This window comes from Accipiter gentilis, chromosome 3 (assembly GCF_929443795.1).
Source record: "Accipiter gentilis chromosome 3, bAccGen1.1, whole genome shotgun sequence".
NCBI lineage: Eukaryota > Metazoa > Chordata > Aves > Accipitriformes > Accipitridae > Astur > Astur gentilis.
The window spans coordinates 3,154,405-3,181,951 of NC_064882.1; the positions used below are offsets into that span (position 1 = coordinate 3,154,405).

Sequence of the window (27,547 nt, forward strand, 5' to 3'; positions counted from 1 at the left end):
TATGAGGGGTTTAAGGCAGCACTTGCACACATGGGCTGCATTCTGAAATTAATATTGACATTTAGTTGCCTAATTTGAGAGATGCAAAGTATGTGAAGATATGATACATTTATGGGGACACTTCTAAAATCTAATCTGTGCATTACACCAATATTGCCTGGAAAAGTCCAATGCATGCTAACAGCTCAACTTCCTCAAATAAGTCACAGCAGCAGAGATCAGAATTGCAGAAATCTGGGTGGTTTTAGTCTCAGTTCAACAGTTCTTCCTCTCTTGTCTACAGAAACTCATGTTGCTAACAAGGCTTGATAAAATATTGTGCCTTTTAACCATATTTAGCATTATTGTCTTTTAAATTCCATGTTAACAAAATATCTGGTATTGACTGCTTTCCCACTTAATTCTATATATGCTTTTCTCAAAAAATTCTGTATATCATGACATTAAACTGTGTTTTAAATATTCTCAGCACCAGACTGAGGCAACTAAGTTATGGGTTAAGGATTACTTAAGTGTCTGTAACCACAAACTGAGCATTTTGTAGGACTTTGAAAACATTTTTCAAGCCTGAAAACAACTACAGTAACTCTCTGTAGCATGCCAGCTCTTGCATTGGACTGAATTGTGGTAAATCATTATTTATAGGTGTTGGTTACAGCTTCCTTGCCAAGGTGCAAATGTATTTCATACTTCAAGAAGGTACTCAGTCTCTCCTTCTTATTAACAAAAAATCCCCCAAACCAAAAAACAAAACAAAACAAACCCCAAACCCCAACCTCCCCCTCCTCAACAACAACAACATCCACCAACACCTCTCCCCACAACCAGCCCATCATTCCCAAACTCTTTGCAATTGCTTTCTATGTTGGCTGAACAAACTATTCAGAGAGTTCACAGATAAACCTGTTAAGTACTATTTGAGTTAAGATAAGCTTGAAAAGAAAAGGTTCTTTAGGAAATTTAAAATCAGAGTTAGTCTTCATCAAAATTAAAACTCACTAATTACATTCAGAAGCTTCAAGCTTTCTACATAGCCAACATTAAATATTTAAATAATTTTAAAAAAATGTTATCATAAACATATTTGCTGTTATGTCATTGCTAATATATGCTGTTTCTATCATCAAATACTAATACTCTATGGACAGATACAACTCCATAGCTGAGTTCTCTTCAAGTGGGATCACTCTCATGGTTGAGATAGCTACTTTACTACTCAGCTAATTTTAATGCAATTATTTTGTTAGCTTTGGCTTGGGATGGAGTTTCCCAAATGCTGAAAGATGATTTCAAGTCTCTGCAGCCAGACATTCCTTTTCCTCCTCCCATTAGCACCCTTTCCCTTTCTTATGTTATCACTATGCTTGGGAGCAAAATACTTGACTGAGGGGAAGGCAAGATTACCATTTCTGACAGCAGTATAGACTTACAGTGGCTTTGGCCAAGCAAAACATGTATTTTTACTGCAATCAGGATCACTCTCTTATGCATCAAGTGTTAATGGCAAAATATAGCACTCAAGTGCAATTGCACTAGGGATTCCAAGGTCATCAATTTGGACATCAGCAACTGAAAGGATTCTTGTAATAGCATCCTTCTCACATCATGGTATACAATGTTCACCTCTGTTTATATGGTGACTCTATGTTTAAAAACAAAACAAATTTTGCAGAAGTAGCAGTAAACACTATACAATGGGAAGTCTATGACACAGTTTTCTTTATCTAGGGCAACCTCACTTTTGGGAAAGAAAGCTCTGGGGTGAAATTTGTTTTTTAATGCTGTGCTGGAGCAGCTATCTCCTTTCTTCACAAATGGGTCTTGCAACAGAAGTGCTGGGTACAGGACCACCTGGCTCTCTCCACATCACCTGTCATCTGCAAGTTGCCATCTTCAGCAACCTCCCTCCCATACATGAAATCACCACCATATGTATTGTTATTCCACCACTGCCTGTCTACTTCCACTCCTCCTTCTCTTCTACAGTTGTCAGAGACTGCTTAGAATGACAAAGAGCAACAGAAGGAAAAAAGTGGTGGGTGCGGAAGGGGAACCCTGTTGGCTTGCTGCCTCAAGCATGTGTTTTTGTGTGTTTAAAATCAGCACATGATTGTTGAAAGAACAGCATTTTTATATTTTGCAAGTTATCCTGTGAAACCATGTATTTAAGAAATTACCTTGCTAGGTTTGAAGACCATATTTCATGCTTCGTCTTAAACACATCACATTTTTGTAATTAATAATCCCTTCTGATTACTGATGCAAATGAAATAAAATAGCATTTTAGTTCCTTTGTCATACTCTAAAAATTTTTGAAGAAGATGCAAAAGAGGAGCCTGCGCAGTGCTAAAATCAAGCTATGTTAACAGTCAGCATAAGATCACTCTTGCATAAATAAGTTATCATCACAAACAGAAGATAATGTTACTACAAATTTTCCCACTTATTTCTCTCTCTTCTCCTTAAGCTTTTCATTTTCCAATTTTTAATTATACAAGAGCCATTGTAATCTGGCTGACAGCAGAATAAGTTATGTTATATGTAAACATAATCTAAGAAATAATACAAACATTACACACCTGAATATCCACTGACTACACAAAACCAAGAACATTCAGAATAAAGATAGCTAACCAGTGTTGAAACAGGAATAGCATGCAAGAATCTCAGGCCACTATGACATTTAGGTACAGTGACTAAGAATAAAAAGCACTGAGCAACATCCACTACCACTTATTTCTTTTTTATGACTTTATCTTAAATCTTTCTGTAGAATTTGGTATATATAATGTACTTCCCTTTGACATAGCACTATGAGAAAGAACAAAGTTCTCTCTTGTATTGAGCTCTTTGGGACATAAATCACAGCAGCAAGAGGATTGTTCAAGGGACAGGAACAGTCCTTGTCCATTACTTGTCTAACAGTAAATTGCTCCAGGCAAAAATCTGCTTTCAAAAAATATCAAGTTTATAGGAAACAAACAAAAAAAACAATCAAAAAATACTCACAACTTTGGTTTGGCAAGCACAGGTGGTGGCTCCTTTGCGGGTGAGAGCAAGACAGCTGGAGGTGGGATGGATTTATCACCATTTGGCTTACTGTTAATCATTCCATTTACTCCATGAATGGGATGGATGCCATTTGTTTTTTCCTCAGACAAATTGAGCTGTAGTTGAAGGGCTGTCACACCAGATCTCAACTCAGTGTTGTTTGTTTGGTGAGTGTCTGTATGTTTCTTAGGAGGAAGCTCAAGAGAACTAATTTCAACTGGAGGAAGCGGTGGGAAATTATGGAAATCATCACTGTTGGATTCTCTTGTCAGTGATTCATGACTAGAGCTTTCTGAGTTGGCTAAAAGAAATAAAAAATAATGTCTCTCCAACAAGTCATAGACAAAGTACATGGTACATGGTACATACATGCAGTATTTTCAGTTTGTTAAAGATGAGATCTCTTTGGTTCTGTGCAGATATTTTTCTAGTCCTCCTGTTGATAATTTATGATGGATTAGATACATGATTGGCACTCATTTTCTGACTTTGTCCCACGCAAAAGGCATGATAAGGTACCTTATGGATCCCTCTAAATCTATTTCAGGAATCCAGCTGCTAACTGAGACCGGCAGGTACGGACAACAACAGCTGAAACAGCATTTCTTCTTCCTGGACTCTCAGCATCATTTAAGAACAACTTAAAAATGCTGAAGGATGTATGTATACATGGCATGTTTGCAATGGCATCCAGGCTAGTGCATTCCACAACAATATGTATGTAAACATATTACAAAACTAAACATACCATGTCACAGTTTATTATTTTACAAAAGTCATATGCCACCTTTGGTAGCATAATTTCATCTGCTTTCATTTTGCCTCTGCTGCCATCTAGTCTCAGAACCCTAATGCTTAAAAATATGCCAGGTTTGTGGCAGACACTTTAAAAATGTGTTTTACATGAATAAAAATATTAAACTAGGAAATGAGCCAATAAAAACATTCAGTTTTCTTTATATGAATTTTCTGAGGTTGGCAAAACCCCTGTCTTACAGCAGTCCTTTTCTACAAGGGAAGCAGACTGATAATGTCACAGGTAAATTAATTATCTAAGATCTCTGATTAAATATTCCTCTTTCCCTTCATCGCATACCTGAGCAGACAGTTAGTTGCGCACTGCTTGTTACTGAACCATGTTCATTTGTTGCTGTGCATGTGAAAAGTCCTGAATCTTCAGGAAAAGTTTCTGCAATTACAAGGGTACATATCTCTTCTGGAAATAAAAGAAAAATAAACTGCATCATAAACTATTTAAAGTACCATGTAATGTTTTTGCATTATATGTTAGAAGGACTCCAGAAAGTGCTCCTTATACAAAGAAATGCTGAAAGAACTGCAGAAGATCTTCCAACATAAATGGCTTAAATGACAATCACTTTGTATCTAAACCAAGTAAATTCACCAAACTAAGTTTTCAAAAGGGGCCTGTCTTGAAAAGTAATTTTGCCGTCACAACTCTGTGCAGTCATTTCATACACTCAGTATCTTCATTTTTATGCAAGATAGTACTAATTCATATGAATCAATATATTGGTTTCCATATACAATTAATGCTTGCAAGCTCTTTTTGGGTCTCCGAATAACACCACCAATATGAATGCCATGTCATTCCTTCTTTCCCCAAAGTTTTCTGTATTTAATGCAACACTTCAGATCAACTCCCATTCCCAGTAAAAACAGAAAGTATTTTTTCATCACTTCCAGTTAACTTTTCTGTATAAACTGACCAGAATTAAAAACTCTGGATGTACAAATATTGCCCTTATGCAGAGTTTGGGAAGATAATTTCTGTCTCTGTCTGCAAAGCAGTGAGAATGGATAAATTGAAACTATAGGACAAAACAGCAACCCCAGAAACTCGTGAGAACGCTGTGACACAGACATATTTTTGGCTGTTTGAAATCTGTTCATTCTAGTTTGATAGCCATAGTATATGCTTTGATTATACCAGGGCCTCAGTCAGAAAACTTGTGTGAAGGCTGGACTGTTCATATTTCAGGTTGGGTCTCACAGTAATGTTTTCTAAATCATTTCCATCCATTTATAGTGGGCACATTTAATTATCTAGGTATATTTTTTTCAGATTCTTCAAAGAAGTCACTTTATCTCTACTTGTAAACAGTATTCTAATCTTTTTAAAAATTCACTGTATAGCTAATCTAAATAATCCTAATATTTACACAACATACCTAGATAATTTTAGACCTGGACAATGTTACATCATGGGTTTCCTTAATTAAATAGGAGTTTCTTTTGCTTATGCTTATTTCTAGTCTCAAAACCAAAGCAGGAAAGTTTTATAAAATTCAGCTTCATTAAAAAAAAATAAAAAAACAAACAAACCATTTTGCATTTTGGACATTTACATGGAATCCCAGATATCATCACAAAATCAATGGAATATAGCTAATAAAAACAAACTGAAAAGTGAGGAAAAATATTTCATACTCCAATAACTTTCACGTGAAAATTATTCTGTAGAAGAGGTTCAGTAAAGTAAGCTTCAATTCTTTTAGTTCAAACAAGGAAACATTTTCTAATAGTTCTTTTTTCTTTTTCTTTCCTAATTTTCATTGTGGAACGGCAGACCATTGTCTTGTTTAGACAGCTAACACAAAGATTATGGAATTTTTCCAATTATAAATGACAATGCATCCAAAAACTTCCTGTACTGGAAATGGGCTAAAATGAATGACTAACTAAATATTTGGCACAGAGTTGTTTTTCAGACAGCAGAACATGGGGGGTTTTTTTGGCAACACAAACCAGTCATTCTGCGTAGCTGCAAGAGGAATGTCTGGCAATACTGTAGCAGGTTGGATTTTATCTGACCCAGATGAAGATTAATGACTCATGAAAGGTCTTATCAGGAAAGTAATGGGTAACACAAGCTAGTTTTTGAACTACTGAGATCAGCTTTTTTTAGAGTCTTGGTGTGTCGTAAGCAGTTGAAGCTATATTGTTAACCACACGTGCGTACTCCTGGATTGAACTGACTCTGGGGATGTAATCTGATACATGCAGCACACTAGTTTTCTGTTCATTTAACAGCAGAATTCTGAAGGCTGGGTATTTCAGGACTGCAAAAGAAAATCACTCCCACCATGCTGAGAACTGCTGTTTGAAGGAGGGCAAAGTTACTACAAAGTATAACAACCAGCAGAATTCCTATTTTCCAAACAGCAGAGCTAATTAATGCATAACGTTCTTTCTGGTTTTTTAAGTATGTAAAACGATCACATGAGAAGAGCTGATCTTCACTCTTCAGTGATGGAAAAATTCTAATGGATTCTCCCATGATGTGGTTTGTTTACTGAAGCGGTATATTTGAAAATTATAGATGGTAAATTGAACTAATCCTTGTAAAATAAATTGAAAGTGAATTAGTGATGAAAATACTCAGTTTAAAACTTGGTCTTCTCAGCCGGATGAGCAAACTACAACACATTTGTGAACAATCATGAGAAAACTGGCTAAACTGAAAACATACAAAACCCTAAGAACTAATCAAAAAGCAGCTTGGGCAAAAAGCATGTGCAAGCAACACATTGCCATTGCCTTTATTCATTTTTGCCCCCCCCCCCCCCCCAACAATCACTGACCTCCAGGTCCTTGCTAAAAGGCTTACTACTGTGGAAAGCATAGAAATAAAATACTAATTTAACAAAAGAAATGTTCTTTAAAGATTTCCATAACACACTTTGGATGCATAGTGCTCTGAGTATTTTTCTAGCTTTACATCCAGACTTACGTAATCATTTTTCCTTCTGTTACTATGCTAAGTAGAATCTGATGATTTGAAGTAAATAATGTCTGTTCTACTTCCCGGCAATCATCAACTGACAAATAATTTCATCACAAAAATGTGTTCCAGAAAGCAGCTCTGAAATGCTGTTCTCAGGGCCTTAAAACATATTTAACACTTGACTAGATGAATACAAAAGCATTCTGTTCACTGAAACATGTAAAATGCTTAGGCATGCAAGTACTTGACTATTTTGCCAGTTATTTAGAAAGAAAGATTACATTTTACAGAGTAATCCTTTCCCTTAATGGTTCATGAGTCCATTAGGAAGAATAATCTTTGGTAAGACAGAAAACTGTTGCATTTTAACAAATTTCATCACGGACAACGTGTTTACTTCAGAATGTTTCTATGTATTATATAAAAGTTAGAGTAGTTCTTATAACTGCACCTTCATCTCCAAATGTGATCATTAGCTTCCTCCACAGTAATGCACATACAGTCCTGGGAAATAAGTACGGTCTTTTATTAGTAGTTGTTCATTATGGTGCAATGAACAGAGCTATTCCTATAAGATGTAGTTTCAAAGCCATAAGTTTTCTGCCACACAAAGACAGTGGGTAGTCACAGTGGTGGTTTCCTGGTAAAAATCCAACCAAACACAACCCTGCCATCTTGTAGACAGCTTGGCTCTTATTGCCGCACTTGTTCCCTTAGCCATCAGAAGTTTAACTGCAGTTTAATGGCAAAGCAATATGCCCATCAGGTAACTTCTCCTCATTTAGGTATCTGTGCATATTTATATAAAGAGAAAGGTGAAGTGTGAAAATAAAGAACCACCAAATATGCAGAGTAGCATAATAGATGGTAGTATTGCAGACCTGTAGATGCCTTAACTTGGAATAACACAATGGAAAAAGTATTTAATCTACCTGTTTCTGATGATCACTATTGTATACACATTTACCCAGTCAGGCAGCAGTTCTGGCTTATTCAATAAGCTTTATGCCACTCAAGGAAGGAAGAGACAAGTTTTAAAAAGATATACAGAACTGACTATGTTTGAAGATATCTCAAACAGCACTTACAAAATACTAAAAAGAAAACTGAAGAACAGCAAATGTGATTGTGAGCAACATAATGCAGTTTTAGGGTAAAGAATTGAGGTTACAGCATATGTAATCAATATGCAAGGCAGCTGTTATCTAGCCAGTTTGGGTACAATAAATAAGAATACTGCTATGGCAGCATGGACTTTAGTCCCTAAAGCAATGTTCAGGTTTGAGGAGAAATTAAGCCATTTGTCAGGGTCAAGGAAAAGTTTATGCTAAAGTTTACACTAAGGCAGTTATGATGCTGTAGATAACTTCAAACTAGCTGGCTTAGGTAAGTCACATGTATACATTGAAGCTGAAATCAACGCATTCAGCAACATAACTGTGATGATTAATGTACCCGAACAAGCTTTAAATATTTACAGTTGAAGAGGAATAGCAGCTTTTTTTTTTTTTTTTTTTTTTTTTTAAATCACATAGTACAAAAAAGATCAGAGGTTTACTTTGAATTTGGAAGCATCAGCAAGCAAGGACAGTCATAGCAGACTTAAGATGGGGTCACTGACAGGACCAGAATTCTGTAGGTACCTTGGGAGTGCAGAGTGCAATTGAAAATGTAATTGACAAGCAATAGCATGCAGATTGATCAGACCACCTTTAAAGAAGGATAATTTCAGCTTATTTTCAGTTTTTCTCTTCATTTAGCATCTTGAGCTATAGCTCATTGGAGATTGCTCTCTTCAAGCCTTTCTTTGCTGCTCAGATGTGAAAGAGAGCCAGACTCTTAGTCATAATTCTTTTGTTTTCACTAAAAAAAATGCAAGAATCCAACATGCATGCTGACCTACTGAAGTTTCTGTGGTTTGCATTTCATCAGCTACCAGAAAGCTGATTTTCTTGGTGTGGGAGGCAGTAAGGATTTCTGTAACATCTGCCATATATTTTCAGTTTCAAACATTATGCAGAAATAGGGGGAGATTTCTAAGGGAGTTACTTACTAGAGTTGAAACTCTGGAACACAGCAGCCAAACAGGGAACAAGAAAGCACAATCCAAGAGAAGTGATGACTATCTTTTGAGATGTTTTTTGTGAATATACACAGTATTATGCTTAGGAAAAAAAAGCATGTATATGTGGCAATTCCCTGGCAATTTAAGAAAAATTACTTCATATAGTTTTCTTCTTACATGCCATTAGACAATTGTTTTAATGTAATTCAATACAGTTTGTGGCTGTCTCCAGACAGCTGAGTAATGGTCAAAATATCAACAGCTGGCAAACGATTCCATGAGTTTTTTCATTCTCAGGCAGCCTGTTCTTTGAAGGATTCAATCAGTATAAAGTCAAAACGTCCAAGAAAGAAGTACAGAGCAGGTAATTTGACAAACTGTGATTGTTGGCTTTAAGTAATCTGACTAGCTATTAATTCACAAAGCAGTCTGGAGAGATTTGTGATGTAAACCGATTTCTGTCTAGACAGAAAAAGGAGTGCAAAACACATTAGGGTAGATAGAATGTACCCAAAAAAAGCAGCCAAAACCCCCCTCTTGCTTCTTAATTTCTTACCTGTGTGAGCTCATGGAACATTTTTCTTTTAAATCATTAGTCCCAACCTAGCAAAGGATAACCTAAATTTTTGAGCACTATAAAGTGATTGTTGATGGTTGGACTTTGGTTGACAACCAGCAATGAAAGTCACACTATGGCTTGTTAGAGTTTATGTAAAATTCCATGGAAGTTGTACACTTGGAAAAATTTTTAGAAACCATGTCCATTTTTCAAAATTCTGAATACTTATCTAGCACAGGCATGTTGGTTTCCCTATCAATCTTGCACACATATTCACCATCTGCTCTGAATACCAGTTGTGTGTTTGCTTATGAACAATTTCCTCTGCAGGTATAGTATTGTCTGGCTTCTTAGAGTATGAAGTGCATCACAAACCAGTGCTGTACCTACTATGTTTCTGCTACCCACCCAGGCTCCTGTTGTAGAAATTTTAAGATCCTTTATGACATCCTAAAAACCAGTGTTACTTATTATCAGTATTACTACTAATACACAAAATACTGCTCATAATTCATGCTAAAAGGAAATATTTACATTTTGCCCAAACTGTATTTACATTCCCTTTGCATGCACAGAGTCAATTCCTACACAAATAAACAAATAAGCGTACTGTCATTAATTTTAGTGGAGAGCAAGACACTGCATATTATTTAATAGGGCTTAGTAGGAACTGATACATGCACAAATCTTACAGGGATAGTACTTAGCTCAATGAATGCGTGGAGAAAAAAATACCAAACTGAAACTCTTTTATAGGTTTTGGGTAGCAGGAAGGTGCTTATAAATATATGTATTACAACAGAATTACAAGCATAAAAAAAAAAAAAAAAAAAAAAAAAGACAGACTGCTGTCAGGCATTCACTACTGTTATGTCTATTAAACCGCAGCAATACAGATACCAAAGTAGTTTTTTGAGATACCTTCCTACTCTTGCCTTGCCACCTACCTTGAAAGTGGCATGAGATACCTTGATATTAAATAACTTTTCTGTACCTGTGAAAACTCAAGAAATGCACCTTTCATGTAAGGATCCATTCCCTAGTACTCTTTGGAAGGCTTCAGGTATCTTTTCTCAGCATCTGCAAGCTAACCAGACACAGAAAGGACAGAATTCAGCACCATCAACATGATGGTGCAGGTATGTGAGAGGGCTGGCAAAGTGATGATCGTCTTCGACTCCAAATCCCACCTTCTATTTCCTATTTCAGGTAGTAGTTATGAAAGGAAATCATTAGCTTTGTAAACTATTATGAATATTCTTACTTATTCCACAGTAAAATCTGTCAGATAGGCTATACGAAACTTGCAACTAACAGTACTGAAAATTACTTAGCTGTCCATGGGAAAAAAAAAATCTTCTAGCAAGAGGCATAATATACGATTTCCTTTGTACTCAACTATTCACACAATGAAATTTGAGCCTTTTGTCTCAAGCAAACAAGTGCTTATCCTTTCTACTAGATAACACTGCATTCCTACTCTAAAATATTTTGTTCACCTAGCATTATATACATTATGTTGCCTAAAGAGAGTGAAGGGGTAAAAAAAGATTCCCCAAAATAAGCAAACATTATTCATGATTATGAATTTTGGCAGAACAGTTTCAAACTAGATATTAAAAAGAAAACACCTAAGATATGCTAGGAAATCATAGAAACTTTTGCATAAAGTTTCAGTCCTTTCAGATACTTTCTATCATATTAAAGGAGAGAGTGAATGCAGTTCAAGTGACTTTGTAGAAAAGAAGCTCCTAGTAAGAGCTGTATACTAGGTACTATTCTCATAGCGTTGGTAAATTTAATCTAGAAAAGATGTTGCTAAATGGACTACTTCTCTGGGAAGGGGAAAAAACTCAACCCATTGATCTGACTTTTTTTTTTTTAAAGATGTCAAGAAAACAGCTAAGTTGGGAGACTTATTTTGTAATAGATATTCCAGAAGAATGTTCCAAGGAAGATACAGAATTGAACATATTTCAGTACAAATCAATTCTCCTTTATTTCTTTTCATAACCAAACGCTTGGATATGAAAAGAACCAAAACTCTGCTCAAACTGTTTTGTACTGTAACTTACAATTTCTAAACCTTAAAGTTTGGCTTATGATTATAAGCTACCAATAGCCCATTGTTAGCACTCGGACATGTTTTAGTTCCTCATTAGAGGTTAATTTGGTTTTCCAGCACTCTTCTTTCCTTCACATGGCTCACATTTCAAGCCTCCATAAACCAGATCATTCAGTTATATGTATTCTAGGCATCAGCTGTTACTAGAGGTGATGATGCTGCACACCACAATTAATAATACCTGTCAGGATGGAGCATGCATGAGTGTGTGCACATGCACACACACATGTATGTGTATACATATGATTGTTATATACCTATTTTACTTCATGACCATTTTGTGAAGCAGTAAGAAAATTAGTGAATAACTGGCAAAGAAAAGCAGAAGCTTTCTCCCTCTTCACTTCCTCTCCTTTCCATGAAAGCTAAGAGAAAGCTGCATTTCTCCTAGGAATAACCCTTCACTGCTTTTTACTAGTGTGTATCCTCATAGCCACACTGCTACTTTACAAACATCACTCAGCTGCTAAGTCTGTTCTCCCTGCAAAGGCTGGTAATGCAACCCCTTAAAGTTTAAAATACCTCCCCATTGCTAAGGTACTTTGGTTCAGAGACACTCTTTGGGAATACCCAGATGTTAGATAGAAAACTTTTCTCTTTTATCTTTCTACGCCATAATTAAAACTTTCTCCAAATTCAAGAATATTCAAGCACAACCAGCCACCCTCTTAAAGCAAGGCTCAGACCATATCACTGTCTTCTCTTCTACATGCTGTACTTAGAAACATTAAAGAGAACAACAAACATTCTCAGTCTTTTAGCATCCACTTACTATTCAAGAGACTACCAAAGCATATAATGATGTATAATTGGAAAATGAAACAGCAAGAGAAAACCTGTAGCTGGAAGAACGCTTTTTGCTCGCTGAAATCTAGGACTTCTATCTTGCAAATAGGCTAGAAAAATTCAATGTGCCCTTGTTTTTGAGGATCAGCTTTTACTTGCATTTAAGACGCTTCACATCTACCGAGCTAGATTGGCCAAACTAGTGTTTAGTGGTTGGGTGTTATGAAACTCATTATGAGCACAATTTGGGTAATGGAATTTTGTGGGATTTATTCTTTTTCCTCAGTAGCATGCAAATTGCTCATTTTCTGAGAATGAAGTTTGCTTCAGTTTAAGCTGTGAGACTCTCCTTGCTAGTCAAAATGGAATTTACTGTTTAACTAATAAAGGAATTGATGTAAATGACAGTGTAGAGTATGGAGGGTGTGATAAAGAAACATTGTCTTTAAGGGGGTCTCATATTACCAGTGCTCAGCAGAAACACTTTTCTATTTATGGCTTCAATACAAACTCAAAGAGCTAGTGAATCAAGAGATTATTTTTTCATATGATTCTTACCAGGTTCCGTTGCTGATCGTGGCTCTGCATATCACATCATAAGGAGGGGAAACAGACAAGAAAAATAGTATTAGAAATTACATTAAGAAACAACAGTATACTGAAATACTCTACTCAAGTACAGAATCTGTGCAGACACATTACAAAATAAGGAAGACTTAAATTGTCTGTTGGTAGCAGTAGTTTAATTACTACTTCTAGCCACTATAATCACTGAAATGTGAGGAAGAGAGGACTCTATCCAAAACTCAATCCTGACAGGCTAATTTCATGATCTTTCCCCAGCCCTTATCAAAAGTAGCCACTTCAGATTATTGCCTTACTTTTTTGGAGAATTCTGAAGTCTGGAGAATCTTGAATTTCGACGCCCTGTCGAAACCACTTAACATGAATGGGAGGGGGTCCTCTGACCCTGCATTCCAATACTACAACTTGTCCCTCAGACGCTGTGGAGTTTTGTAGCTCCTGAAATATAACAATCGCAATTCAAATTAACTGGGAGCATTTTACAGTCTTAAAAATACTCTTTTCTTCCCTTTGTATTTCAACTTTATTTTATTGTGTCATTACATTTTTGCAATAGACATTTTCTGCGAGCTGTATTTTCACTCTGATTCAATTTAATACATCAGCTATATAGTTAAAAATGACTGAACAGGTTACCTTCACATACATTCTTAATATGACCAAAGATGGAAAAGGTGTGGAAGTATTTAATTCCTCAGACTATCACAAGCAGATAGTTGCAGCCTGACCTTTCATTTTTCATACTTCTTCCACAAAGTGAAATGAAAATTCTGCAACTAGCTACACATCGATTGACTTGGTCCTGAGGGAGTAGCTGTGCTGCTTTCAGGTCAACCTCTAGAATGTGGAGTTGCTTTTCCTCTGAGCCATTTTTAACCAACCAAAATTAGATGACACAAATATGATTAGGATATATTAGCTTGTGTATTGATAACTTCTGAGACAGTATTATGGCTGTAATAAATTCTTACATTTATCTGAAAAAATTCAGGAAGAATCTAAACCTTTGATGAAGAACTACAGTGAGAGAGGAAAAGCACAGTACTTTTAATAACAGAATTGACTGGGGAAAGCCACTATTTTTGCCTTTGTTATCCATTTCAAGATTATAAATCAAAGAGTCTTTTTAACTGTACTGGCTGTCTCATTCCCTTTCCAGTTTATTAACAAAGATTTAGGCCTTGATGCAGCAAAGCACTTGAAGTCAGGCCTAAGATCAGACTTATCACTAGTTACTATTCATAGAACTCTAGTTAATCAAATATGTAAGAATTTTGTTACATGGAAACCTAAATATCTTTGGGTTGTTTCCTGAAGTTTGTATAGAAAGAAATTTGCATCAGGAAGCTGGGTAACTATATTTTTTGTTGTTCATTTCTTTTGTAATTAAAATTGTTTTGGTTTGTCATGTCCCAACTGGCTTAAGCCAGTTAATAGTGGATTCCATGGACAAGAGATATGAGGATTTGGAAGTAACAGTGGAGTTTCGATTGCTTTGGTAGTTCCTGAATGACTGCTGGATTTCTCCTATTTCCCACTCTTACTAGGAAGTTGCCTGCCTCCCTACCTTGCAGTAACCACATTCTCTAATCCCTTGCACCTCAGCTATTCACTGATTTGTGATACCTGCAGTATCAGGGCAGAATTATGAGGGATAGAATCAGACCTTTCCCGACATGTGAAAGGGATATGGTAGAGCCAGGCTAGACAGTTGTGGAGAACAGGGCTTACTCTTACTTATCTCTAGTCAAAACTACTTGCTGTTCCATATTAGCTTTCAGTCAACTGTTTTTCTAAAGTAATAACCAGAAACCTTCTTTTCTTCAGTTTGACTTCAACAAATGGTGACTAAATAATAGATATAATAGTTACGGCTATGGAGATGATGGTCTGAAGGTAAAATGAAAGTCATGTTTTCAATTAAAGTTGTTTTTTAGAGATTAGGGAAATATAATATCCTTTTTTTTTTTTTTGCTGTTACCTAATTCCCAGTTCTAAAGTTTCATTTGGGATAAATGTGAAGATAAATATGGACTTAAATAATTACTGAAGAATTACTGAATAAAAGTTTCCCTTCTAGCAAGTCCCTGCCTTACATGTTACAAGATTTCCCAATGAAGAATACCTGAACTGCTTTAACTAACATACCTGCATGGATTTTTTTCTAAAAAAAAAAAAAAAAAAAAAAAGATAAAAAAGCCTGTGTTATTTGTTCTTGTCAGTAGATAAATTATTGTGAATGAGGCTTTGTCATGACTATGATGTGTAATTGGTGCCTACCTTGTTTTACTTTACAAAGATTTCTCAATGGAGGACAGTCATGGGGATAAGACAAACACATATAGAACATTCATGTAATTCCACTAGTGGTTTTAATAGGGTAGAAGGTGTATGAACTTCATTGTCGCAGTGCAAAAGCATTTTCTTAGGAAGTCATTAGTACTGAAAAGGATAATGAAAACTGTAAAAGTTTTAACACGATCAAACATTCCTGCATTAGGATATATCAGTTCGATATTTCCTTCTGGACTACAGGAGTGTGATATAAAAGTCATGATGGATAAAACATACCTTTGTGAAAATAGGAGCAGAATAGATAGGCTTAGATCCATCCACACGGTGCAGGTATGAAGTAGGGCTTTGAACCTGCAAAGCAATGCAACAATGCTATAAAATGGGAAGAATATTGGTTTCAATAATTTGGCCTGCATATACCTATGCAATAATGCAAATTCTCAAATGCACAGTCTTATTATGGTGTTCTCGTTCTAGCACGCTTCTTCAGTGACATCACTATTTCACATCTGTTATACTTCTGAAATCAAATGCAAGCTTTAGAAGTTTCTATACTTCCCATGAGAATTTTGTATCCGACTGTCTTTGCCTTGAAGTATTTTGAGAGTTTTACTCCTGTTAATATCATTCAAGTAAGTCCTTTGCACTGAAGCATTTTTCCCTCTCCTGTTATTACATCCCTTGACTGATTTAGTAATAATAAATAAATCCAGGTACCTAAAAGCTTATCAAGGTTAGCTAAAGGATGGGAAAAGAATTTACCATGTACAGTCTAACAGAGAGTTCTATTCTATTTGTATTTTATGATTTATATTCAAACTCTAAGTCATCCACAGTGGCATTAAAATTAGTATAAACTAATGAACATTAATTTTCTACATTTAACTTCTATACAGTAAAACTTAATTTTCTCTAAAAGGCACAGAGAAATTACAGCAATATTAAATTTAATAACAAAATTTAAAACTGTAGCTAAAAACTATTGTAGGCATTCATTTGTATTACATTCTTTTGGAATTGGACCAAGTCATTATTAAGTGATATACTCTGTAATTTTCATCATCACCAGATCTGTCAGCTGCTCACATGCTGTGTTGATATACACTGTGTAAGAATCCATATGTATATTTACTTTTATGCCCCATTCACTAGACACGTACTTAATTTTTAAAAATAATTTCTTTATATCAGTTAAAATCAGTTCTTTATATAATAATGTAAGTTTATAGTTCAACAATATAATTCCTCAAAATGACAGAGTTTTTCAGGACTTACAAATTTTGAAATAAAATTTTAAATACTTTTACTAGTTTAAAAATTGGTGTCTAAAAATACCTGCTGACTGGGCACAGAGATAGGTTGAATTACAGCTGTGGTGACTCCAGACTTTGGTGTAGAAGATCCTATTGTCAAGGAAACAGAGGTGGTTTTCTTCTGGGCCCTGAAAAAAAGAAACAGCAAGCACTTCATAAGGTCTGAAATCAAAATATGTTAGTTTGTAACCAATAAGCCACCTTGTATTCTCTACATCTTTAAATATGTCATTATCAGCTGAAAAGTTCAACACTGGAGGAAGCTTGAGTAGAACACAATCTTTGGCTAATTCACACTTTCACACCCAATAAAAAGTACTGATTAAAGACACAAACTAAAATGTATTTGGTTTCTTTAACTGTAGGCCTCCGCATCTTTTTTTTGGAGGCACAGGGCTGGATGACTACAAATGAGGACTTGGTTAACTTAAACTTATTCCTGAATACGAAAAGTTGATTATCAACAAAAGAATTGTTAGAGTAGGGCCAGACTTCTCTGACAGAACAAGTGCATTAATAAAATTGACAGTTATAATACTACTCATTTATATCACGTGAGAGAAGGAGAAAACACAAGACATACACAAATATACCCCAGATGCTTATTCAGATCTAAAGTTACCAAAGATGTTCCAGTGCCCCTTATTAAGAACATTTGCACAGCATTGGTTCTACTTTGCAGACTTACTGTGGCATAGCTCCAGAGTTTGATTTGAAAATTAAACTTTCACTCTCTGAATCTGTGGAACTGGCACCTGGAAAAGAAAGTATTTTCAATAATCTCATATCCTTTTACTGATTTATTTAATGTTTACATTACAAAGAAAAAACTGTGCTACTATTGCATTTTGCTTCAAGAGTTGAGAACTCTCTGTAATAAACTACTGCAGTTTTTCTTACCTGATAAAAGATTGTAACTAAGTACTTTAGACAGTTACAAAAATCATAACCATGCCAATTTAATTGCAAAATGTTTTCCCTATGCTCTTAGCTGTCCTCCTTCATATTGAAGCAAATATGGCCAAAAACGAAAAAAAAAAAAAAAAAAAGGTGACTGCTAATACTCTACTGGAAACATATAGTTTTATTTACTTGAATGTTAAAACTTAGAGCATAAGCAATATAAACATATGGCTTATACTCAGATAACAAATCTTCAACCTTAAGTCAGAGCAACTCAGTATAGCAAGACATTTTCAGACAAAACTTGCTACTCACAATCTCCACAGTTCAGACTATTTATATTAACCTATACATAACATTTATGTACTGCTATTTCTTGCCAGTGGAAGTCTTGATATAGTATATGTGTTTAGCAATACCCTAAATTCATTAGGAGAAAAAAATATGAAAGCATTTATTTCCTTTGTCTTAAGTTTTCCTAATAACTGGTACTTTGCACAATATTTATTCTAGACATTTATGCAGTACATACTATTCCTCAAAGGATTGGTGCATACACATGCGCAGCTGTATTTGTAATACAAGTCATAAGAAATTCATAATCAATATGCATAGTATAACATAGACTGATTCCAGTGAAAGAAAGTTTGGACTGAGGCACCCGAGCATCCTATTTATTTACAAAGTTTAGACTACAAAAATCAAAGCAACAAGTAGCACAGGAAAGGTAAGAGAGAAGCAATGTCAAGTGAGCAAAGTGTGTCTACATGAAAGTATTTCTCTTGAGCAAAAGATAACCAGGTCTTGTGTGGCTGGGCCTGCTGCACAGAAGAAAGTATGAGGCATCGGTGTCATCAAGACTATTAATGTACAAAGCAATGCTGGTGTGACAATCTGGTTTCCTTAAAGATCACAGGGGAGGAGCCTAACAACTTGTACAATTCTCTCTCTCTCAAGGTACATGTTGTAATACTTCACCATGGCACTTCCACATAGAATCATAGAATCAATTAGGTTGGAAAAGACCTTCAAGATCATCGAGTCCAACCATTAACCATGCCCACTAAACCATGTCCTGAAGTACCCCATCCACTCGCTTTTTTAATATCTCCAGGGATGGTGACTCAACCACTTCCCTGGGCAGCACATTCCAATGTTTGACAACCCTCTCAGTACAAAAATTTTTTCCTAATATCTAACCTAAATCTCCCTTGCCTCAACTGGAGGCCATTTCCTCTTGTCCTATCTCCAGCCACCTGACAGAAGAGACCAGCACCCACATCACTACAATCCCCCTTCAGGTAGTTGTAGAGAGCGATAAGGTCTCCCCTCAGCCTCCTCTTTTCTAGACTAAACAGCCCCAGTTCCCTCAGCCACTCCTTATAAGACTTGTGCTCACCAACTTGGTTGCCCTCCTCTGAACACGCTCCAGCAACTCAATGTCTTTACTGTAGTGAAGGGCCCAAAACTTAACACAGTACTTGAGGTGCGGCCTCACCAGTGCTGAGTACAGGGGAACAACCACCTCCCTGGTAAGACTTTGCCAGATCTCAAAAAAGGAATTGTTTTAGTCCCTGTATCTCTCTACCCAGCTGTTTCTTTTTTAGTGTTGCTTCTGTTATTATAACTTCACACAGTAGTATATTTGTACTATACTTGAGTATTTCTGAAATCATGCTTACTTCTGTAAAGAAAAGTCTTACTAGAATCCATAAGATTCCGAAATGTCTTGCTGATTTTTCTATTACATCCCAATGTGGGATAAAATAGTTCATAAAAAACATACGAAAGAAACCCTATAAATGCACATCTGTCGTGATTTAGTGAATTTATAGTGAAAAGTTTATTGCTTTGTTAATCAAAAGCTATTTAATCATTTTGGTATGGTATTATTCAGATTTGTTATGAGTAGTTCTTATATTAATTTGTCTTATGTTTTCAATTAACCATTTTAAATCATATTAATGAGTTACAAAACTGGTAAAAGAATGCATATTACCAAAATGTTTGAAAGATGCATGAATTAAAATAAAAATCAGTATTCAATTAGTAGAATCATGACTAAAATATAGTCCTCCACTAAAAAATTAATTTAATAATTTTACTCATGGTCAAGTCATTAACTTTCCTCAGAGAAAATAATACTTGAATTATGACTAATTTTGAAGTAAAGAAATATTTTTACAATTACTAACAGTTGATTCTGGAGAAAACCACTATGACTGACTTTTAACCTGACTTAAAGTCAGTGTACCAAATATGAAGAATTACAATACATTTATCCATGACTGAAGGACACTCATTTGGGGCAGCTACATTTAATTGCATTGGGAAGAAGTTCAGAACTGAGACAGGGATTACTGCTATCATGAAAATCATTATTGATATCACCATTCAAATCTTTGATTTACAGGCGGTACTACTTAAAAGCTAACCATATGCCAAAAACTCTGCTAGTTCCTCCTTTTCCATTCTTTATCTTACTTGTACCCTAAATAAATAACAATCTATCCACTGATTCTTGGGACATTCCTTGAAATACCTGAATTATTATGAAGTGATGTTCAAAATGTGTTGCATGAAAGGGATGCAGAGGCACACCATAAAAATGCCACCAAAGCAAACGTAATCTTAACATGCAGAACCAAAAGTAAACTTCAGCTTAATTATCTTTTCCTGTATGTGTCTCTTACCTTCAATGAATATTTCAGCTGATGTACTATCTGAACCAATGGAATTTGAAGCCAGACAAGTATAGCGTCCAGTATCGTCTTCAAAGGCTTCTGCTATAATTAGTGAATGAAGTCCTCCACTTCCAGAATGGATCTGAATGTCAGGGGTATTCTGGAGTTCTTTTCCTTCACAGAACCATCTGCAGCCCACATATATTTAGAAAGACAAAAAGAAAAAAAGAACTCATCAGGCTCATCACACAGAAGACAACATTATACTCTGCTGCAAAAATCTAAATTGCTACTGAAATCAGCACATGGTGCTTTGAAGTGTTTTTTGATGGCATTCACAAAGAAATACCTTACTGGAATAAACTTTGTTTAAAAGGTAGTGAGACATTTCTGAACGCTAAGAAAATTGTACACATGTACAATTTTAAGCTATTCTGCGTCCTGTTTTGGTAGAATTAATTTGGTAGAATTTGGTAGAATTAATATCTTACTGTCTTGCTTTGACCACAGTCTAATCCATTTCAATTTAAGTTGCTACTCCCTTCTTCCTCATACTCACTGATTTTCCATGCAGGATGTTTGACTTCTATCTATCATGCCCAGTCAACCTAATATAATGCCATGGTATGGGTTCCATATTGCTAAACTTTAAATAGGTTTACTCCTGTCTCAGATCAGGAACATGAACAGGTTTTCTAGCCCTGGATTTATATATATATATATATATATAAAATACCTATACAAAATACAATACTAAAAAGGTATGCCCCAACAAAAGGGGGTTTAGGTACAGGCAAAACAGACATTTATTGGGAGTGACTTATTACTAGGTAAAAGCACAGCCTATTTTGTTTACATTGGGTCAGTCAAGCATTTTCCAGTGCAGGCTGCCTGAAGAGCTGGTCCATGTTCTCAGTCTGCATTGCTTCCATGAAGGCCAGCTCCCATTCTTTTTTGTTTGATTCCCTCATACCAGGTAGTCCTATTATCATAGGCTATCCTCTGAATTATTCATATCTCTAGCAGCCAGCAAGTATGAGAAATGGATAATTCTTATTTTTTAATAGGGGCTGCTATGCATTTTTGTGAGGGGCGGTAGATGGGTGAGTCACTAAAGGAAAATCATTAGGGAACAGACTTCCCTCCATTCTCAAATTTTCACTATGTCCTGGAAGCAAATTTTGCCAAGTCCTTCTGAGCTGCAGTCCCACAAATTCACTCTGCTCTTTATCATTCTTCCTTCCTTTCTTCTCAGCCCATAATCCTAATCTGTGTTTTTCTGTGTTCTCTCTTTGCCCTCCTTTCCCTCTTCTTCCTCTGTCACCCCAGAATTCAAATCTTGTGGTGAGGATAAAGACAAAGTGAGTAATTCTTGACAGCAAGCTTCAAAAGTGATCTTTCATTCTCTTCCCCCCATACACTTTTAGTTTCCTACTGTACTAAAGATTAAAAAACAAAATAAATATATATAACCACAGAAATTTATGGAGAGGCAATTCAGATTAAAACATGATGGTATTTTCAAAAATATTTCTTAAAGACTTAGCATCTGCCACCAAAAAAAATTTGATATTTACCCTGTAGTTTGTACGTGTTTATGAGAGAACTTCTGCAGTTACATTACAGTATTATTTATACTTCTTAAGCTTTTTTTCCCTCCCTATCAGATTAGTTTCCTCTGCCCCCCAAAACCAAAGTAACCCCAAGGAGTTACAGACCTCCCCCTACCTATTTAGGAAAAGCATGCAGCACTACAGGATGACAGATACCACACAATAACAATCAGAGAGGAGTCTTTAGAAATAAACTGCCTCACTCTTATTGCTCTTTTTTCTTTTTAGTAAACTACATGTAATTAACAGAAATAAAAATTATCTTACAAAACCTTCTTCTGAAAATATTAGATTGTAAAACTTGACATTTTATGCTTATTTCAGAATGCAGAGTTAAGGAACCTAACAGATTTACACATAAGACAATTCCCTTTAATAACACCCAGAACTGTGGGCAAGCCCTCTGTGTTTATGAACAATAGATCTTTTATTCCTGAAGGCAAAAAAATGTTGATAGTAGCATTAAAACCATATGTAATTGTCTTCTGTAATTAAAAGACCAACAAGTTCCTTTTCTGTCTTCTGTTGTGCCCAGACAGTGCACACAGAAAGTATCATTTTTGGAAGGAACAAACAAACTTCCATTTGTTTACTCAGTAGACCCCTTTGGCCTACTTTTACAACTATTGGGCTTGGAGGCAAATCTATTCTGTCAGTTCGACTGCCAAAATTAACTTTTCTCTTCCCCGTCTTGCCTCCTTTCCTCTCTTGTCACAAGTCCTCCCTTCTCCCTGTGTGAGGACCTCTGCTACTATTTTTTGCTTATTAGACCTTCAGAGTCCTAACCTCTGTGCAGCCTTTCCTAAGTTACATTTTAAACGATATGCACAAGAGAGATGTTAATTCAATTTCTAGACAATCACAGACAAGAACCTGTAATATGAGGCTCTACTTAACCATTAGTTCTATTTTTCTTTCCTTTCCAGAAACATCCTGCAAAGGAAAACCTCCCCTCCAAGCCTAATTATTTTCTCAGATAGATCCTGGGTTAGTTTCATGCAAATTGTATGGCTTTCTACTGTCTCCCAAAGTCCATGCTCACACAGTGTTTAAGAAACTGCGATAAGCATATGAGCCTAAAATAAAAAATCCATTTATATTTTTTTGTCAGATGACATTTAATAAGCAAACTGTTTTCTTAGGACGATGAGTTCTACACTGTCCCTTGATTCATGAATAGACATCGTCAGCCTCAAGTACTGGGAGCTATTCCTCAACATTGGTTGGGACTGAGACTCATTGCATCACATCAGTGACATACCACTGAAAACGAGTCCTGACCTGCTACATCAGGCACTGTCTGCCACAGAGAAAAACACATGAGCAATTCAATACAGAATTACCTCAGCCATCATTAAGGTGAAGTTTGATGAATGGGAAACAGGCCTGGTGTGGGACTGTACTGTTTATTGTGGAAAGAATTCACCTTCACAATAGGCAAGAGCAAAGTTATTTGAAATGAAGGACAATGGAATAGACTTAGTGACATTCTCTTTCCTTTTCTGTCTATTTTTTTCTTTTCTATCTACATGCTGATAAAAGGAGAGGATTAATTAACATGAATTTCTTTTGGAGATTACATAAAATTAAGTGAATGAGAAAATACTCAACTGAAATACTTACCCTGCAATAACTTGCTAATCACCAGTTCAGTTCAAGAGAGTTTGTGAATTAAAAAAAGGGTCAGTTAATAAAAATAAATTAAGTATTTTTTGCCCAAACACAGACTGACTTTTAGTTTTCTACCTTTTATATCGTATGGGCTATTATAGAGCACAAAACTGCTATCTACAGGCCTCATCAGCCTTACTGCCATTACACTTGGAATAGTCATGGTAAGAGGATTTTCTGCTCGTAAGGACTGAAAAAGATTCAAAGACAAATCTTTGAAGCATTCTCTCTTTCTGCAGAGGGATCACCAAAGCAAGCAACAAATCATTATCAAAGGGAGACTGAGCCAAAGAAACAAGGAGGACTCATGGCTAGACACAGAAAAACAGCCACAAAGCAAGTCTTACAATAAAATTCCAGCTTCATACTAACTAGGGCAGCATTAACTCATGTCCAGTCTATTCCAGCCTACTGATCCTCTTGGGAATAAGAGGATTATTACCTAGCTGTGAGAAGGCAATAATGCTTCTGGAGAGCCAAAATACCTCAAAACAAACCAAAATCAAAAGACACTGGAAGTACCACAAAGGAACAAACACACTGCAGATGCTTTGTGAAAAAGAGAATTCCCTGTATAGAGAAAATTGTTTTAAAAAGACTTCTATGTCATAGGTTCTAGATACCAAGTACAAAAACTATCTGCTCATTTCCCTATCCCTTTGTTGTAGGTTCTCAATATTGTATGAAGTGTGCAGATAGAAACAAAACAGGCAGAGACACCAACAAAATGTTTTGCATATGTGTGTACATATCAGTCCACAGAATAAGAACTCAAGCTTGCATCCTAGGTGCATTCCTGCAGGCCATGCTAGCATTCATGTGAATTTGTAGACAACTGTTCCCTTGAAAGAGAACAGAAACTGCTGTAAGATGTCAGATAAAGGCTGGCAAAAAAAAAAAAAAAAATCAAATAAAAGGAATATACATTTTATACAACTGGAATTCATTTTATTAGTCATTAAGTATCTTGCCAAATTTCAGATTACACTGAATTTCTCTGTTCTTTCCTACTTCCCTCTTCATTCTCTTCCCTCCATTTCTCTTCTTGCCTGCATTTCCACTGTACTACTCTTTGCCTTGCCTCTTCTCCAGCAATGCTTAGTTTTCACCTACATTGTATCTACTGTATGTTAAAACGATAGCAATTAAATATTTAATGCAGATGCTGAAACACAATCACTAGACTGGAAAGTCAATACTCCAAGGAAGCAAACCAGAGGTATTTTGGTAGCAGGGGAACAATGATTAAGATACTCGCTTTTCACGCTTCAAAGCCTGCTTTGCTTTTCCACTGGCTACGTTATTGTATGACAGCAAAACTAGAACAGCAAACAAAAAAGGACAGTCAGATGCCAGGTGATCAGCAGTTCATGCACACTGACATCAAGTAGCAATTCACAAAATATGTCTTTCTTTTTCACTCTTCTTTTCTTTATGCCCTCACACCCCTCCATGCATGGAAATACATATAAGCACGTGTGTCTGGGATTTTAATGACTGTGAACAAAATATAAACAGAGTTGAACAGTACACTGACTGAGTAAGCACCAGGGCCTTAAGAAAAACAGTTCAAGGTTCTCTCTAATGCATAATCCTGCTGGAACTTGTGTTTTTTGAGAGTCACTGAGGAACAGAGAGGTTTTCCTTTCTGCATACTCTTAAAAGTTAATTTAAAATGGCAGCTGAAGTGAAACTTTAAGATATAGCCTTAGGGAAGAATTATAATAGGGAACTCTGACCACTACAAAAAGTGCAGAGAGATAAGCTGTAAATTAAAAAGTAATTTTATCCTTAGCGGTGTTAAGTATGTCCAGCAAGAAAAGTTAAAACGAAATACTCTGACATTCCTGTACTGGCAGAGTCAGCGTTTCCATCACAATACTGTGTAACTTCCATTTTGTTTTTTCTCCGTTGAAGTTAAGCAGTCCAACACTTCCAGACTGTAAAACATTACTACTTAAAGAATTTAACTTGATTTTTAAAAGAAATCAACTTTGCCTTGTAAGATTTGGAGTACTCTGCAGTAATCAGATTATTCAGATGCTTATGTTCTTTGCACACTGCTCAATTTTTGTGCAATATACAATTACATTATTTGTATAGGCAATTCATGAAAGAGTTACCAATAACTACATACATATTTTATATATTTATATTTTGTAATCTTAAAAGAAAATGAAGATCTGAATATAGACACCGATGCTTTGCCTGAACCTCCAGTTAAGCAATTAAGAAGATGCCTCTATATGCTGAAAACCACAGAAGCCAATTTTATAATAAAAAGTGTGTTACATTAAAAACAGTACACATTATAAACTTATTCAGAATGTAACTGATTCTTCAGGTGTTGCACAGCATTCTCCAAGCTCTCACAAACTTCAATGAGGACTTCACATCCAGCTGAGTAAATTGCATGATTAGGTACTAGGGGACCAAAACTGTCCTCTCAAAGTGTAAACAAATGGCAAGAGAATACCAAAATGGCTGTGTTTTCAAGACACTCATCAACTTTTTCTACAAGTTAATTCTGCTCCCTCTGAACTCAAGCTGTGCATAACGCTCTGTGCAAGGATGCAAAGAGGAGGGGGTACAGAAGGTAACAGATGTGACCAGCTGAGCCATGGGCTACAAAGCTTCCAAGAACAGTGAGCGATGGCCTCTGTCACTGTTTGCAGGTTGCAGTGACTCCAGAGATAATTTTTTTAGCTTATTCCTGTCATTAGGAAAATTCCTTCCCTACATTCCTGTGTAGGTTTTCCAAGTCTCTGTTCATTTCACCTGTGGGACAAGGATTCTGCTCTGCTTCAGCATTTCAGCTGGGGAAATAAACTGAAAGTTAGCTTGAGCTTTTGACAGCTCTAGACAAGATATTCAGAGTTACAGCAGAGATCCTGTCTATAGCTCATATCATTCTCTCCAAGTACTGTAATGTTCCACAGTCTCACACAGGTGTGTACAGTAAATTACAAAAGAAAAACAGTATTGCCAAACTTGATTAAAAACTAATTGTTCTGTCTTAAAATCACAGGACTAGCTTAAAGTTCCTTTTTTTTTTTTTTTAAGATTGTATCTTGTCTCTGTCTTTGCAATTTTTTACCTCATTTTATAGCTTTTAATTATAGAAGCTTTTAAAAAATATATTTATGATGGAGAGGTTTAATTACCTGAATGATAGAGATATTCACACAAGAAAACACAAAATTTATGCTAGAAAGTGTGAAAATTGAACACAACACTGAGCAAAGCAAAGATTTATAATTGTCTAACTTGCCATACACCAAATCTTTTAGAGAACACATTTTTAACTTTTTAGATTAAAAGAATTTTAAATAATTTTCTTGACATTTACCTTTGCTTATTTTGCATTTCTTTGGCAGTGGTATAATGCATGCCACTGATTTCAAGTCTGTTATTGCTAAATTATTCTTAGGCATAATAAGAATTTTTGCCACAAAAAGTATTTTTCTTAAGTTACGGAACTTACTGAAATTTACTCCTACTACAAATTTAGTCCTGAGGCAACTACCTCCTGTTTCCTAAGGCCCTTCTGCTTTACCTCACCTTTTTGTTACAAGTTATTTTTAACGAAGAACCCTAGTCAAAACAATTGTGTGCATTTTAATATGAGCTAAATGAGTAAAGATGTTTGCAATAGTGACTAAATCTCTTGGTAATTCTCCACCGAATTAAAGGTTCAGGACAAATTTGTCCTGAAATACAAATCCATAATTTTTTCCTTTTTCCTTTTTTTTTTTTTTTTTTAAAAGATGTGACCTTGATGTGGGAGCAGTATAAACAGTAACTTAAATAATAAAGCATTTTTTTTTTTTTTACATTTATCATGATTTGACTATTTATGGAGAAGAATGAGGTAATAAAACAAACGCATTATAATTTAGTAAAATTTTATAGTTATAAATTGCACATCTCTGTTAATGCTGCATTCTTATAAAAGTCTAGAAGATATGCATGATGTGATGCAGTAATGAAATATCTGGATGTAAAGGAAAAAATGGTGTGATTTAAAGAACAAAACTGAATTACATTCCATGTCTATAATGAAGAAGTTTAATGCTGATTTTTTCTTTATAGAAACCAGAGATAGTATATAGAAAAGAGGTACCTGCTGGATGACTTATTTGGATATGT

General features: G+C 35.6%; 1 protein-coding gene across 1 annotated transcript in view; it reads right to left on the reverse strand.

Moving 5' to 3' along the window:
- The window catches only part of PALLD (palladin, cytoskeletal associated protein), a 207,460-nt gene that overhangs the window by 115,595 nt on the left and 64,318 nt on the right, over window positions 1–27,547 (reverse strand). Inside the window, exons 2-9 of the mRNA XM_049833465.1 lie at window positions 20,124–20,302; window positions 17,216–17,282; window positions 16,550–16,655; window positions 15,491–15,565; window positions 13,216–13,357; window positions 12,893–12,916; window positions 4,148–4,267; window positions 3,010–3,352 (exon numbers count right to left, since the gene is read on the reverse strand). Of these exons, the coding sequence (XP_049689422.1) occupies window positions 3,010–3,352; window positions 4,148–4,267; window positions 12,893–12,916; window positions 13,216–13,357; window positions 15,491–15,565; window positions 16,550–16,655; window positions 17,216–17,282; window positions 20,124–20,302 (1,056 nt within the window). The remainder of the gene's footprint in view (window positions 1–3,009; window positions 3,353–4,147; window positions 4,268–12,892; window positions 12,917–13,215; window positions 13,358–15,490; window positions 15,566–16,549; window positions 16,656–17,215; window positions 17,283–20,123; window positions 20,303–27,547) is intronic.